Here is a 17,391-nt window from a genome sequence, read left to right as displayed (position 1 = left end):
GTACCTCAGGATTTGTTTATCGAATTGTTTTTTTTGGCTTCAATAGTATCATGCATTTGATTTAACCAATGCCTAACTTAAGTTGCAGATGACATAAGTTTCTCAACGTATTTATATTACATATAACATCTATCACATTGTCAAAAGCTCCGACAATGGACATCACTTTATTTTACATATAACATCTCACTTGTATCCAAGTTTCCATCAAAGCAATATCTTGTCGTCTATTCCCAAATCTTCAGAAGAATTTATCTTTGAAACAAACTTACTACATCTGAAAACAGACAATTGAATTTACTACTAATCATAGCGTACACCTTTTCAATGACTCTTTGGCAAACGACAGTTACATGGATCCACATCAAGTTGCATGCTATTAAACCTATACAAGCTTTGAGAAGTTTGAGATTACTTGTTTTGTCATCTATAAAAGCATCCACAATGATGAATTTAACGAAAGAGTTGAATAAAGTGACAAATCTACTTGTCATTCAATAGATTAAACTCTACCACCGTGAATAGATTTGAAGTTCAATAACCATTTCAATGAAGAAAAATTAAAGTTTTTTATTCTTAAACTATAAATTAGCTTTTGTAATTTTCTATTGAACTTTATAAAGTTCAATGTATTGTAGAAAAAATTGATAAAGTTATATGGAACGTAAAAAAATGATATAATGATCTATTGAATTCTGTGGAGTACCCTAGCCTTCAATGAATGCACTAAGCTCCTATTTCTTGTAAAGTGCACAAGACAACGGTTCCATCAATATTTCCAAAATTCCCATAATGTAATGATATATTGGTATGTGTGAAATGCATGATGGATATGTACTGGATGCGGTAAACTGTAGTAATATATTTTTTTAGAAACGGCAAGCTGGCATTAAAACGAAAACTAGCCAGAGGCTAGAGAGTACAAAAAGGAGAGAGAAGAAAATAAATAAAAGAGACAAAACAAAACATAGAAAACAAAATTTTGACTACAATCTAGAGTAGCATTCTAGAATAGGATCATAACACCATTCGACCCATCTGAGGGGATCTCCTTTTCGCTTCCTCGCATTAATCCAGAATAGGGCCATGGATTGTACCTCGTAAGCCAGCACCGTATGCGATTTTACGCCTGAGGAGTGTGCCTTCAAGTTCCGATAGTTCCAGATTACCCATAAGAACACTAGCATAACTGCCTCATTGATGTCGGACAGCCGTTGGTGGCCCATCTGCAGTTTCCTGCAGTTGAGAAGATCACCAATCGATTGAAAATTGGAGTCCAACAACCGCCACCAACTAGATACCCTCTGCCATACTTCTTTTACTATCCCACATTCAACAAAAAGATGGTTCTCGGTTTCTAGACTTTCATCACAAATCTTGCATGCGGTGGATGATGAGATGCCAAATTTTGCTAGATTAGCCAATGTTGGAAGCCTGCCATGAATGATTCTCCAAGCGAGAATATTTACTTTTCCAGGGACTAACGAGTTCCACATCCACTTCGTATCAGAAAAGGGGAGGGTTGCCATATCAATACACTTTCTCAAGGATGCTACAGAGTATACCCCTAAGGCTCCATATCCCAGCTCCACTTAACTACTCCAGGAGCATCAGCGATGTTTACTGAACGAAAATGATCTACAAATGAGACATTATCCCTTTCTAGGGCTTTAGAAATACTAGCGATCACGCCCCAGTATCCACTTTTCCGCCTAGCCACTGTGGGTCTAGTAAATCCGCCATCTGTCCCGTAAAGGGACTTTATTACCTCCGCCCATGCAGTGTTAGGATTTACCCTATATCGCCACCACCACTTCCCCAACATGGCAATATTTTGGGCTTTCAGGCTGCCAATACCCAAACCGCCACATTCTATAGATGCAAGAGCTTTATCCCACGCTATCCATGACATTTTTTTTCTTTCCAAATCACCACCCCAGAAAAACCTCATTCTGATTCTCTCATGAATGTTGATCACCTTAATGGGTGCTCTAAACATGGAGAAGTAGAATGAACCCATGCTACCAAGGACTGCTTTACATAGGGTTAGACACCCCCGAATGATTTCGAGTAATATATGATGCATAAAAATGGAATTAACAAGTAGGTGTTGAGATTTCGTTTTTTGCATCAAAGGTGGTTAATTGGTGTTGTATTTCTAGTTTGTAAGGTAAGTGGTTGGCATTGAAATTGAATCTGATCTTGTAATTGAACCTTAGTGCTAACACTAACCGTCCAAAACTACCTCAAACAACTTAAAAGTATCATTTGTACATGATGTTTATTGTTTTGGAATAAACTAATACTATATATGTACTGCTATATATTTTTCGTTTCTTTTTTATTTCTTTCAAACTTAAACACAAATCTAGTTAAGGACTTCCAGTCACTACCTAAACTCGAAGTTACCAGTTTTCCTTGCATTATATATACTCGAACAAATTTCTAGATACATAGGCTGATAGGCACTTTACGGTTAGAATAAGTAAACTTTATACTTCTTTTTTCTTTCATTTTAAAAAAGTTATTATATCTTATTACTTGTATCCTCTTTCTTTGCCTTTTTTTTATCTCCAAACCCAGAAATGGAATATAAGTTACAGTACAGTGATTGAGATGATGTTTATGGCGGGTAGTTGGAAAGAAACAATGACAAGTACCATGACTAACGCACAAAAGCCTATGATCAACTATTTGAATCGACTATATGCCCTTTATATATCTTGTACGTATTATCGCATATGATATTACGAAGTTGACTGGTCACCAAACTTGGATTGGATGATATTTATTTGATTTGTTTTGTTGTTGTTTTCAAATAGTAACATATGAAAAGGTGAAAAACAAAACAACCTGGGTAAACAGACATAGACAGACAAAGTGAAAAAGGAAAGATAAAGAGGAGTTATTAAGTGGTCAAAATCAGATGTTTTGTGGGGTTTAGTGCGCATGCAAAAGCACCACTGCATGTTTTGACACTTCCCACACCAGACTAATTAATCAGCTTTCATGCCTGTAGCTACTTCAAGAACCTTAAAGATCATTACTTCCTAAGCAAAAGTTTATATTTTTATGTTCTGGTCGGATGGTCTTTTTATTTGTTAATACAAAGAACGGTTGAAAATAGTATAAAACTACGCATGTTTATTCTATTTCGTTGTTTATGTATACCGTATTAAATATGAGATTTCCATAATCGTACTCTATCTTAAGAAATGAATCTTAGTTCTTTTAAGTTAATCTCGATTTTTTTTTTAAATGAATTTACCATAAAAATACTGTATAGATGACCGTTTGTAACCTAAAATAATAAAATGTTTTAGGAACTGAATTCTAAGTCTTGTGGGGGTTGGGATCCTTTTGGGTTTTGAAGCGGGTAATATGAACGTCAGGCCCATAGACAAAGAAAGACTCAAAGAGTCGAAGTTAAAGACATTGATAATTAAAAGAGTTATTGTCGGTATAGCACAAAGTATAATGGTTTAAATAGTCATTTTTATTTTTTTTCTTGGGAAAATGATTTATATGGGTAAGTATGTTTCAAAATCGTTCAAAAAATACAATTCAAGTTTGGTGTGTAAAAAAAATACAATCCAAGTAAAGCATTTCTATAAAAAAATCAGCGAAGTACATTCTTTGTTAAAATTTGACCTTTGGTTACCAACAATTACCGGTAAAAAATAAGTAAAGGAAAAAAAATAATAGGAAATGACTCAAAGAGGTAACTATGTTTCAAAATCGTTCAAAAAACACCATCCAAGTTTGTATGTTCAAAAACATCATCCAAGTTTGATATGTTTTAAAATCGTTCAAAAAACACCATCCAAGAGGTAACTATGATTGCTCATTAGAATAACGAGTTGTTACAATAATTACATCACGTAAACCCTAGTATACAAGGGTTAACTGAGTTGAGCGGTTTGACTTGTTGACTTTGTTTGACTTTGACTTGACGAGAATTTGACTGTTGTCACAGTCTTTACCTAGGACTATCATGGGCTACCCCACAAGGTCTTACATCCAATGCTATGGGCTACCCCACATGGTCTTTACCTAGGAATGTCAGGGGCTACAACAAATGGTCTTATATCTAATACCACGTGCTCCCCCCGGGGTCTTCCATACCAACATAATATCACATAACATATCAATTCATAAACGAATAACACACACATAACATGATCACATAATGGGCCGCCCTTGGTGCCGTAGACCCATAGGTATGGTGAGAAGACTCACCTCCGTCCGATGAATACGAATACTGTCCTCCTAAAAATCCGCAACCTCCTGAGCTGAACAATAACAATAATAATATAGTCAATGATAAGACCTTAAATTATTCGAGGAAAGGCCCAACCTTCCATTTCTTCCCCTAAGGCCCAGTTACGCTTTCCTTACAAATGCACCCCAAAGTCCAAGTCTATCATCCTTAATGGGTCCCTTGGCCCAATAAGGCCCAACCGGTAAATCCACAACCCAAACAGATGAAAAGGCCTCTAACTCTCAGAATTCAATCAAGCCCAACAACCAAATGAGGCCTAAAGGCCTAAAACATATTAGGGACCAACTGAGTTACGTACGCCCAGCGTACCACCCTGGTACACATAGCGTAATGAAGGCTTAGGGACTACGCGCCGGGTACAGCCAGTTATGCCCGATGTATAACCATTTTAAGCACTTTTTCCATTAAGTGCTTAATGCTCAAATCTTTCACGTCTAAAAGCTATATCTAAGTCTAACAAGATGTCCTAAGGCATAAAGTTGGCAACTTTATGCCCTTGCATGTCTCATACACACCCAACTACTCCATTAAGACATTTCCAAGGTCTTTTACCCATTCATGAGGTCAAATCTCTCATCAAGCTTTCATTTTTATTCTTCTACATGACTAGGGCATAAAAATGAAAGCTTGATGAGAGATTTGACCTCATGAATGGGTAAAAGACCTTGGAAATGTCTTAATGGAGTAGTTGGGTGTGTATGAGACATGCAAGGGCATAAAGTTGCCAACTTTATGTCTTAGGACATCTTGTTAGACTTAGATCTAGCTTTTAGATGTGAAAGATTTAAGCATTAAGCACTTAATGGAAAAAGTTCTTAAAATGGTTATACGCCAGGTATAACTGACTGTACGCGACGCGTAGTCCCTAAGCCTTCATTACGCTATGTGTACCAAGGTGGTACGTTGGGCGTACGTAACTCAGTTGGGCCCCAATATGTTTTAGGCCTTTAGGCCTCATTTGGTTGTTAGGCTTGATTGAATTCTGAGAGTTAGAGGCCTTTTCATCTGTTTGGGCTGTGGATTTACCGGTTGGGCCTTATTGGGCCAAGGGGCCCATTAAGGATGATGGACTTGGACTTTGGGGTGCATTTGTAAGGAAAGTGTAATTGGGCCTTAGGGGTAGAAATGGAAGGTTGGGCCTTTCCTGGAATAATCTAAGGTCTTATCATTGACTATATTATTATTGTTCTTGTTCAGCTCAGGAGGTTGCGGATTTTTAGGAGGACAATATTCGTATTCATCGGACGGAGGTGAGTCTTCTCACCATACCTATGGGTCTACGGCACCAAGGGCGGCCCATTATGTGATCATGTTATGTGTGTGTTATTCATTTATGAATTGATATGTTATGTGATATTATGTTGGTATGGAAGACCCCGGGGGGAGCACGTGGTATTGGATATAAGACCATTTGGGGTAGCCCGTGGTATTCCTAGGTAAAGACCATGTGGGGTAGCCCATAGCATTGGATGTAAGACCTTGTGGGGTAGCCCATGACAATCCTAGGTAAAGACTGTGATAACTGTCAAATTCTGGTCAAGTCAAAGTCAAAAAGTCAAACCGGTCAACTCAGTTAACCCTTGTATATTAGGGTTTACGTGATGTAATTACTGTAACAACTCGTTATTCTAATGAGCAATCATAGTTACCTCTTGGATGGTGTTTTTTGAACGATTTTGAAACATACCAAACTTGGATGGTGTTTTTTGAACATACCAAACTTGGATGGTGTTTTTTGAACGATTTTGAAACATAGTTACCTCTTTGAGTCATTTCCTATTGTTTTTTTTCCTTTACTTATTTTTTACCGGTAATTGTCGGTTACCAAAGGTTAAATTTTAACAAAGAATGTACTTCACTAATGGTTTTTTTTTTTTTTTTTTTTAATTTATTTATTTATAGAAATGCTTTACTTGGATGGTGTTTTTTGGACACACCAAACTTGAATGATATTTTTTGAACGATTTTGAAACATAGTTACCCATATAAGTCATTTTCCCTTTTTTTCTTTTTTTCCTTTAAAGAGTACAAACTTGTATTTTACCGGTTATTTTGGTACTTTTACCCACATAAGAATGTAACACTGCTTTGTGAAGCGTCAAGTAAGCATGTGAGTTAACATTGACTTATAAACTTATAACTTTGGTTTTATTTCATTTGTTTCAAACTCCATAACAATAGAATGCTTCACCAGGGTTATGATTGCGCAAACTTAAGCTTCACTGTCATAATGTGTAAACAACAAAGAGGCCTGAAAGCTGAGTTCCACCGCCCATTCCAACCACCAATGTCACCCAGTTCATGTTCACCCCCTCTATAAATGTGCTTAGGTTTCAATCTTGTGGAAGTGGAAATAATCTTCAAACCCGCTCTTTCTTGTGATTCCATGATTTGTTTCTAATCTCTTTAATCGAAAAAATAAAAGTAAATAACTATCTCAGAGTAGCAGAAAGGAGTTGTTTAGGAAGGCGAAGTCAATCCGAATAAAGAGCCACCACGACAAGTACATCTTGGATGAGAGCGACGTCGAAAGTGTGCTACAATATCGCAATGAAACAACAAAGAAAGGCATTTAGATGGTTGAATTTGTTGAAGGCTTCGACAATGTCATCCGATTGAAGTCCAATTACGGGAAGTATCTCACCGCATCTGAAGATCAACTAATCATCATTTCACTGGTGAGAAAGTCGTTTAAAGTATGCGCCAGAGGCTGGACTCCTCAATCGAATTGGAGCCAATACGAGAAGGGTTTCAAGTTCGTCTCAAAAACCGTTATGGAAATTATCTACGAGCTAATGGTGGATTGCCTCCATGGAGAAATTCGGTTACTCATGACATTCCTTACAGACATTACGATTGGATATTGTGGGATGTTGAAACTATGGAAGCTAGACCAGAGAAACCATTGTCGTCGTCACTGTTATCTGAAATGATAAACCCATATCTAAATTTGTCCTCCTTTTCTCTTAGAAGCTCCATATCTGGCCCTACCGAGGTTCGTTCAAATCGTCATTCATTGCTACACATTTGGATTTGCGATTTTGCCTCACTTGTTATGATACACACCACATGTTTATGGAAATGAAGGGACATGATCCACCAGCTGCAAAGAAAGTATGGATGATGGTGTATTACACGATGGTGGATGATGATGGGAACGTGATGATGGTTATAAAGAAACATCGTTTGCATTCAAGGGGCATGGATTGGAGGATTTGAATATGAATTTGGAAGAACAAACATGGATAGATGATATAATCGTGTGATCTAGAAATCTATTGAATGTAAAAGTTTTACCACTCCGGTTAGCGTTGCCACCCAAACAACTCCGATTGTAGCTTGGCCACAACAACAATGGCGGTTTCCGACGACGCTTCAAGAAACACAACAACGACCACAGTCTGCGGTAGAGATGGATGAAGACAAGGAAGAAGAAGGTGGTGGGTTCGAGATTGTTGCCAACAAGATATCTTTAGTGGTGGCTATTATCTAGAGAGAGAGAGAGAGAGAGAGAGAGAGAAAGATGAGGTGGATTAGTTACATGACATTTGCAAAATGAGGATTAGGATGGGGTCACTGGGTGACCCCTTCAAAATTTTCAAAATGAATTTTTAAAACTTAGAAATACAAGTTGGTGCCCTTTAAATGAAAAAAATTAATCATGAGGGACCATTTAAACCAATATACTAAAGTTTGTTAGGATACAATGATAATTACCATATTTTAAACTATAGATATAAATCCTAACAAATTTCAGAGAAACAAAATATTATATAACACAACAAAATGGTGGAATGAACCACACAAATTTAACACTTAGGCATGTCGGAGGATTTAAGTATTTCCCCTAACAACATATTTAATACAAGACAAAAAATGGTAAACTATATTATCTGACGCCGTCACAGGGTGGTAAATTTAGATGTACTAATAATATTTTGGATATTGGGAGACACATATGGAGCCCGGGGTACCAAACCACTGCTCCGATTTATGCCGTAAGTGTATTTTTTTTTTATATAAGTGCAACATCTATAAATATTAGTGTCATATGTGCAACTACTATTTTAGAGGTACCCAAACAAAATATGACATGGTATAACTAATACTAGCCCAAAACAACAAAAAAAAAAAAAAGCCTAAAAAAATAAATAAAACATCCGCCCAAAAAGTTATATTCATTAAACCCACTACCCAAATGACATGGTATAACTAATACTAGCCCAAAACAATAAAAAAAATAGCCTAAAAAAATAAATAAAACATCCGCCCACCAAGTTATATTCATTAAACTCACTACCCAATTCCCCTTGTCTATGACCAACTGAAGCCTGAAGCAGAAAGCTCGAAAGAAAAAAATCCCCTTTGCTCTCTGTGAAGCTACAATTCAAGCAAGAAGGCAAAATGAAAAATCCGTTTTCTACTCCAACTCTCTAAGTGAACGATTTTGCTCTAACTCTGCAAGCTATTTCGATTTTGTTTGGCTCTCGTCAAAGCTACAATGAAACAAGTAAGTATTTATATTTTTAGGTTTATGAAATTATTCAAATTATTTGTTTTTTCTTGAAACTTCTTATTGTCTAGGTGAAATTAGTAGATGTTTACCTTGAAATTAGTTGTTGAATTGTTGTTAGATACTTAGATTTTTAGATAAACGGATTACTTGCTTGTTTGATATTAAATTGTTAGGATAAAATTGGGTCCTTTTTTGGAAGAACAAACATCAATAAATCAAGTGTTAGAGAATCCTCCAAAAGATCATGCTCCAATGATTTAAATTTTGAAGGATTCTCTAAAAGACCATGTCCTTCTAATCAATCATTCCGTTCAGTTTCTAATGTAAATTCATAACCTACAGCTGCTCCAATTATAAGTGTTGAATTGAAAGATCTTCCAAGAGACCTGGGTGTCAGACGAAAGACTACAACTTACAATCCAAATCAAAGAGATAAAATAAAGAGGATATATTTACTTCAAGAACCTTGTCAACCAAGGGGTCATACCCATCAAAAAAAATAAGTACAAAAAAAGATGTTTATTAAGTGATTTGACGACTTTGATTGGTTAGATTAAAGCATAAAAGAGAACAAAGTTTTTGCATATTTTGCTATGTATGTGGAGACATGGTGGGAAAACAAAAAGGGAGAGATGCATTTGTTTCATAAGGTTTTGATAACTGGAATAAAAAATAATTCATTGAGAGACCATATGGGTGGTATTGACAGTTTTCATCACAAAGCAAGAAAAAATTGTGAATTTTTATTGAAAGAAAAGCAATCTATTAGTGTAGTCTTCAAGAAGCAAACCAAAATATAGGAGAGTAACTATAAATTTCGTTTAGGTTCTTCATTTTGGTGTTGTAAATTTTTATTGAAAAATGGTTTACCATTTCGGGGACATGATGAGTTGAGTAACTTCCTTAATAGAGGGATTTTCTTTGTTATTATCTTTCATGAAGATCATAATGAAGGCATTCACAATGTTACTTAAAAAATACTCCTCAAAATAATCACGTGGCGTTTCCGATTACTCAAAAGCAAATTGTTGAATGTTGAATGCTTTTCAAGTGAGATAATTTTAGGTATTCACAAAGAAATTGGTAATCATGTGTTTGCTTTATTTGTTGATAAATCTAGTGATGTATCAAAAAAAAAAAAAAGAACATAGTTTTGAGATATGTCGACAACATTTGAATGGTGAAGGAAAGATCCATTAGAGTTGTGCACGTGAATGATAAATCCTCTTTGACTTTTAAAGCGGTCGAAGATGAAGTTTTGACTCTTTGACTCTTCAACATAGTTATGGATATGCAAATTATAGAATTCGGGGAATGATTTACTGAGCTTAATCGCCCAATTACTAGAATACATGGGGGATTTGAGTCCTTGTGATTCATTTGCTAAATTTGACAAAACAAAGTTGTTAAAGTCGAGTGAGTTGTACAAAATTTTTGATGATGCAGAGAGGATGCAACTAAATGGTGAACTTGAGATATATTATCATGTTTTGCATAAAGATGACCGATTTATTAGTTTGCAAGGAATTTCTGATTTTTATCGTTTGATGGTGGAAACAAGGAAATATCAGTCTTATCCTATAGTTTATTGGTTGTTGAAGTTGGTTTTTGTTTTACCCGTCGCGATCGGAACAGTCGAAAAATGTTTTTCTGTGATGAAGTTTTTTAAGATGAATTTGCATAACAAAATAGGTGATGATTTTTTGAACGATGTCATGATTTCTTATGTTGAAAAAAAGTCCTTACGAAAGTGAAGTTCGCAGATGTGATGAAGACGTAAATGGTCGGTTTCAAAAAATTTGTACCCACAGATGTCAAATTTAAATATTAAGATGTACTCGATTGGTTTAATATACTAGTCTACCCTAATAAATAAAGATAATTTTGTCCAATGTCAACTTCTTATTGAATTTGACACATGTCATTTTCTTATAATTTTAAAATTATTTTTTTCCACTTGTTATTTTTTTATTTTTTTCATTTTTTATTCAATTCCACATATTAAATGCCACCTTATAGTAATTAATTTGAATTAATGTATATAGTAAACCTTCCATTAGTGAATTCTTATTTCTATTAATATATTAATAAATTTTATTTGTAAATTTATATTAATTAGTTTTATTATTATAAATAATTAAGACAAATTACGTAAATGATCCTTGTGGTTTATTCTATTTATTGTATTCATTTTGAATGTTTATTTTAAAAAATACTTAATTTTTACACTTTCATATTCAACACGATTATTTAAAACATGATAATAATTTTTTATTAGTATAAATTGAATTACTTATTCATCATTAAGTATATATTTATTTCAAAATTTTACTTTAGAAAATACTTAATGTCTACATCTTATATTTAACTTTTTTAATCAACCCGTGTAATACACGGGGCTCACACCCAGTACTTTATAAAAAACATTATGTTGTTACATTTGGTCGGAAACTTTTTAGTGTCATCCTTATTCAAATTTTCTATGTCCGCCACTGATTTTGAGCATTGTTAGGGTTTGACCTCTATATTTTTTTATGTGGAATTTCACATATTAGCCATTAGGCTCGTATCATTTCAACGAGATTTGGATAAAGATAGAACATAAACCTCAAAAATGTGATCTTATGATTTATGATTGGAAAAACATAAGATTTTGTTTTTCTTTTCGAAACGGTTGAATTTTTTAAAAGAAAAAACTAGCTAAATGCTAGAAAAACATAATAAATCAAAACGGTATAAAGTGTATCTTGTAATTATTTTTTAGGATCGTGTCCTTATAAAAATTATTTTTGCCAAAAACACCCTTTATGAGAGGGTTTCATTATGTTTTTCGTCATATCTATTCTAATAAATGAAGAGTGTTTTTTTTACCACATGTTACATTCTCACTTAATTTGCTAAATGTTATTTTCTTTTTAATTAATTTTTTCCACGTGTCATTTTATTGGTTTTTTTTTATTTATTAAATTTTACATAATATTTTAATGTAATGATTCCAATAAATGTATTAATAAATAAATATCAATTTCATTAACAGACTTACCTTCTAATTTTAAAATTCCCAAATAAGCTTATTAATTTCTTTTCTTTATTTCTTTAAATTATTTGTTTAAATTTAAAATATAAAAATCATTTTAATTTTAATAATTCATTATTTTTCATATTTTCTTATAAATTGAAATTTCTCCAATATTTATACTTTTATATATAACTTTTTTTAATTAACACATATAATACATGTGTCTAACAACTAATATCATATAAAACTAGAATGAGGACCGGTTAGAAATTCTTTGTTTTTTTGTTTGTTTGTTTTGTTTTGTTTTGTTTTTTTTTTTGTAATAAATTATAATAGAACATATTTATGTTTATTTGATTTTGGTCTAGATCTCGTCATACATCTAAATACAATCTTTATTTCAGCTGGAAAAAAATCGAAATCAACAAAAAAAATAAAAACATCACATCTTTAATTCAACCACAACACCCTTGTTTCTAGTCAGCTTCGAAGATTTTCGATGTGCGTTTGACATCTATAAAAGGAGAAAATAGTAATTTGATATGCAATATTATGCCAAGGGTATCATGGTAATTTACATCATAATGGTCTCTTGAAGAATAAACATTATCATTATATCTCTTCTCTATGTACATAGATGTCTAAAACACAAAGCTAAAAGGGCAGTAAGTGCAAAACTCGGTCAAGGAAAAAAATTACCTTATTTAGCTCTACTTTCATAAGGGTATATTTGTAAAATTTTGGTAGTGAGGAACCTTAAAAGGTAAAACTCTCCCTTAATTTCTTGATCTCATCTTCTTGGCCTTTTGAGTTAAAAACATTGGTATTTGAGACATTTCATTGATTATCACCTCCTCCTTTCTTTTATTACCATTTGTATAACCCAATCATTGGAATGAAACAAATGGAATATTTTTAACCATGTTATATATTTGTAGAACTAAATGCTATAAATGGAAATTCACTTTTATTAAATTATACAATATAGCATTCTATTATCATATTTTTACATTGGACCATTATGCTTCTACTTTTTTTCTCCTTTTTAACAAATCGTGCTTTGAAAAATCTACCAAATTGCAAAATTACACATTTAATTTATAATTTAATGCAAGGAGATGATTAAGAAACAAATGAAAAGAAAATGGTTCCATTTTGATAACACAATCCTTGAAACATTTTGTTGCATTGTTTTCGTTTACATGAGGTGGTCAACTATGTAATAACCATGTGTCACAATCCCGATCGGCAACTAAAACATATGTTGTGCGATGTTCGATTTCGGATCATAGATATTGAGCATACATTGAACAATATAAAATTATAACATAAATAATATAATATTATTACAAAAAAAAGATATTACAATAATATTCAAAGTTACGATAATATGATTTTTTAAAGATTAGTCTAGTAACTAATGCGGCATCACTGATCCAAGGGTAGTTGCAACTTCAATACTTGACTTTAGGGAGTGCAAGCTTTCAACTGTTGGTTTCCTTGGAATACATGTGGTTTTGAAAACGTCAATATAATCTTGGTGACCTCACGTGTTTGAATGCTATAAACTGAAAATGCTTTTTAGACATAATTGTATTTAGTTATATAAGAATTTTGAATTTCAACATTCAGGTACCTTTAGTTTATAAGTAGTATTCTATTATTTATAGTTACTATAACTTTCACAGTTCTTCTTTTGTCTGTAGTATAAGTCATGTATATGTATTACTACTTTTTAGGCATTCCCCTATTAGCTGTTATAATCATTATGCCCGATTTCAATTGTTTGTAGTATAAATAACATATAATTGTACATACCACTTATCCCTTTAGAGCTACTCGGCAATGTTGCAATGAGTTCCTATAATTGAGATTTTGACTAAAGATTTGCCCCGCATGACACTTCGTCGAAAAAAGTAAACAGTTATCCTTGTTGTGACTTGACCGACGAGGTTGTAGCTAACAACCGCATGTGGGGGTAGCAACCTTGTATAGATCTATACATAATTCTCTTACTCACTTAAGATTAATGACTATAGGCCGAGATCATAGATAAAACTGTTTAACTAATATGAGTGGATCAATCTCATTCAACACTTGTTTTGTTTAGTTTTAAAGTATAAAAGAATTCCAATATTGCGTTGTATAATAATAATTAATTATAATTATAAATAGAATAGAATGGATATCTTAGTGAAACCAAACGAGCAGAGTAACAACGTATTATATAACTACTATGCAAATACTTGCGCGTTGCACGTGAATATAATTATTTAATTAAAATAATAACTTTTAACAAATTGTGATTAAATATTTATAAATAAAAAACCAATGTCAGTAGCAAAACTTACTTATATATTACTAATATAGTTACAATATGTATAAGAAAATATGAAATAAAAAGGCATTACATATTAGTAACCATAAGTTAAAAAAAATCTTTTAAATGTAGTGGAAAATAAAAAAGCATTACTAATTACATTAAATTTGAAATCATAACTACACATAAATTAGAAAACTCTTAAGTTTTAGTGAGAGTTTCAAAATCTTGAGTTGTGTGCAACACGTAATGTGTTTGATTCACCAAATCATAAGGTGTGACCTTACAGATCTAGTCAATCATGTTTGGATCTGACTTTGCCCAACCTTTGTTCATGTATGCTTCACGAACATTTTCGCACGAGTTACAACATTTCTTGCCTAACTGCAAGAAAAAATGTAAAAGCATAATTCTATAATTTGGGACATCGAGAAAAACCGATAACAAATATCATTGCAGAGTTTGGGAGCATATTGATTCAACACAAGAACATGACCCAAAATATATCTCATTGTGTTCAAGCTTACCACCATTTTTTGCAAAGTCCTTTCAGTCTGGTGTTGTCAATAAATAATTAAATAAGCATAAAAGACTTATGAGGAAATATTGTTTTTAATCAAGTTTTTAAACTGTTGGTGGGTTGTCAAGTCCACCATGAAAATTACACCCTTTTGCTTGCAAATAAAACATAATATAGTAGCAAAAAGGGGACTAATCCTCGGGTAAATGGTTGTATTCAATGACCAATGCAATCGAATTGAACAAGTGAAATAAAACTAACTAATTATAATTAAAATAAAATGGGGGGTTTTATGAATTTTTTGAGAACTAAAAGACTAAAATAACTAAAAAGCTTGCAATTAAGCAAGATGGTGAGATGCTTAAATACTCGTAAATAATTACTCAACCAATGCAATTCAACACTATGAATATTTGTTTGTCTTATCATTAGGATTCAATATGTAAGCTTATTATTCAGCCAAATTGGTTAAACAAAATCATGAAGCATGATATCGCAAAATTCCTTAAAGGTAGGGAGGTTGGAGTAGCCCACAACACACCTTCTTAATCATAATCAAGAACCCAATTGAAGCAATTAGACTTAGGAAAATTGATTAGCTTTAAGAATAAAGGAATTCCTATTTCCTAGAGGATGTCAATGCTTACACATCCATAAAGGAGTCATGATACATAAGCTAGAGATGATTTCTACCATCATAAACCCTTTTGTAAGCAAATTCAATGATTCATTGCTAAGCCAAAGAAAAAGACTAGCACTTGCTCATTAAGTACCAAGATCATGATCAAAGTATTAAACATGCATAAGAATTATGAACTAAGAATTATAACCATGAGATAAAACAATAAGCAAACATGAATACTTCAAAAATCACAAATATCCAAGGGTTTTAGCATAATGAAACCAAAATTAAAAGATTAGCCACTCATGGCAACAAGACAATAATCATAAAAGTGTTTAAACATAAAAAAATAAAAATAAAAATTAAAAAAAATTAGAAATTAATAAAAGAATGAGAAGATGGTAGCTCTAGCTATCCAAAAACGCCTCCAAGATGCTCCAATGGTGGAAAAATTAAAGTATGTGCAGCAAGAGCTATCCCTCGAGGTAAATGTTGAGCCAAATGACAAAAAAGCCCTTAACTGTGCAGTTGGAGCGGTCATGCAAATTAACGTAGGTGAGACCCCAACCTTACACATAATGTTAATTAATATTGGCTCATTTCTCCACTACTAAACCCTACTACCTTTGATTCCTTTGGTCCCCTCCATACATCACATGATTTGAAATGGACCAATCATCTTTAAGCTTCATTGTGGATAGTCCAAACCAATTTGAACGAGTATGTAGCCCTTATTTATAAACTCATTTCATCCAAGTCTTCAACATGTCAAGCCCAATTCTTCAAAAATGGATTGAAAAAGCCCAAAAACTCCTCAAAATCCCAGTAACAAGCTAATCTCCAACCACAACGAGACTCCAAAAACCTACAAAACACCTTATGCAAAAGCGAAAGTACCTGATACGATCTGAGATAAAGAAAAGATCGAATATGCAATGCGAAAACAATATATATAAAAGAAGTAAATTAAACAAACTATCAGTTGTAATTTACCATAAAATAAGAAGAACAAAACTTTGTTACTAATCTTGCATTACCATGAACATTAAGTCGCTTTTTATAAACGCCATGTTTCTGAAAGAATGAATGGAATTAAAAAGTGGCTATAAGAATTAACATGATAATGTATGTATGTTCCATAAGTTGATTTAATGAAAATAAGAAAAAGTAATATTTAATTACATAAAAATGAAGATGTTCCTCTCCACAGATATACATAGCTTCAAGACTGAGTATTCTTCATGGCAATGATGGAAATGTGATATGAAAATGCACTTTCAGATTAAATCGAGAGTATAAGAATTAATTTTAGAAGTTGAAATGTAACACCCCATTTTTGTATTCTAATAGAATTCAATATAAAACGTTATTTATAAAATTCGGAGTATATATATTACTTTTTAGACAAATTAATCATCATAAACGTGTAGGCAATGTTAATATGATTTACGTAGATATATAGAACTCCCGAATCCGACTACGTATGAAGAAGTTATGCTTCTTCGAAATTTCACAATTAAACCGACATGACTATGTTCATCATAAAATATGAATCAGAGATAGATTACTTATTAGCCTTAGTGATCTAAACGAAAGTCGTAGTAACCGTAAAACAGAGATGGTGCATATCGAGAATGTCTAAATATGAGTTTCTATAAGGAAGTTATGATTTTTAGAAGTTTCAGTGCAACAGTGTAAGACACAGAAATCGAATATAAGATCGTTCGGTTGTTAGGAAAAACAATCTAAACGAGAATTGAAGATCTCGTCGATATGATTCCATTGATATAAATACATTTGAGAATGGAATCTATATGGAAAAGTTATGGTTTTTACATGGTTATTAGCAGTATAATATTCGTAGGTTGATAAATTTAAGATTGAATGAGATTAGACGACGGAGTCTAAAAGAAAGCTATAGTACCTGTCAATAGGTACGTGTAGATATAGAGAATTTAAAAAATGAAGCTCGCTTGCGAGAGATACGATTTTTAAAATATCTGTGATTTTACATGCTTACAGTGACACGACCAATTATGGGGTTGACACGTGGCTTACCCAGCTCCACCCAACCCACATACCACAGGGCACAGCACGCCTGGTAGGTAGGCA

General features: G+C 33.0%; 1 protein-coding gene and 1 pseudogene across 1 annotated transcript; one reads left to right on the top strand and one right to left on the bottom strand.

Annotated features, from left to right (window-relative positions):
* Nucleotides 1–986: 986 nt before the first annotated feature.
* Nucleotides 987–1,529, bottom strand: LOC145015992 (uncharacterized). Its single transcript, XM_078974443.1, has one exon. The coding sequence runs from the start codon at nt 1,527–1,529 to the stop codon at nt 987–989; it is 543 nt and encodes a 180-aa protein (XP_078830569.1).
* Nucleotides 1,530–5,084: 3,555 nt separating this feature from the next.
* On the top strand, nt 5,085–7,620 carry LOC145015991 (uncharacterized; annotated as a pseudogene).
* Nucleotides 7,621–17,391: the final 9,771 nt, after the last annotated feature.

Source organism: Lactuca saligna, chromosome 9 (assembly GCF_052625555.1).
Source record: "Lactuca saligna cultivar CGN05327 chromosome 9, ASM5262555v1, whole genome shotgun sequence".
Lineage (NCBI taxonomy): Eukaryota > Viridiplantae > Streptophyta > Magnoliopsida > Asterales > Asteraceae > Lactuca > Lactuca saligna.
The sequence above is the reverse complement of the archived record's forward strand: the minus strand, read 5'-3'. Positions and strand labels throughout refer to the sequence as shown.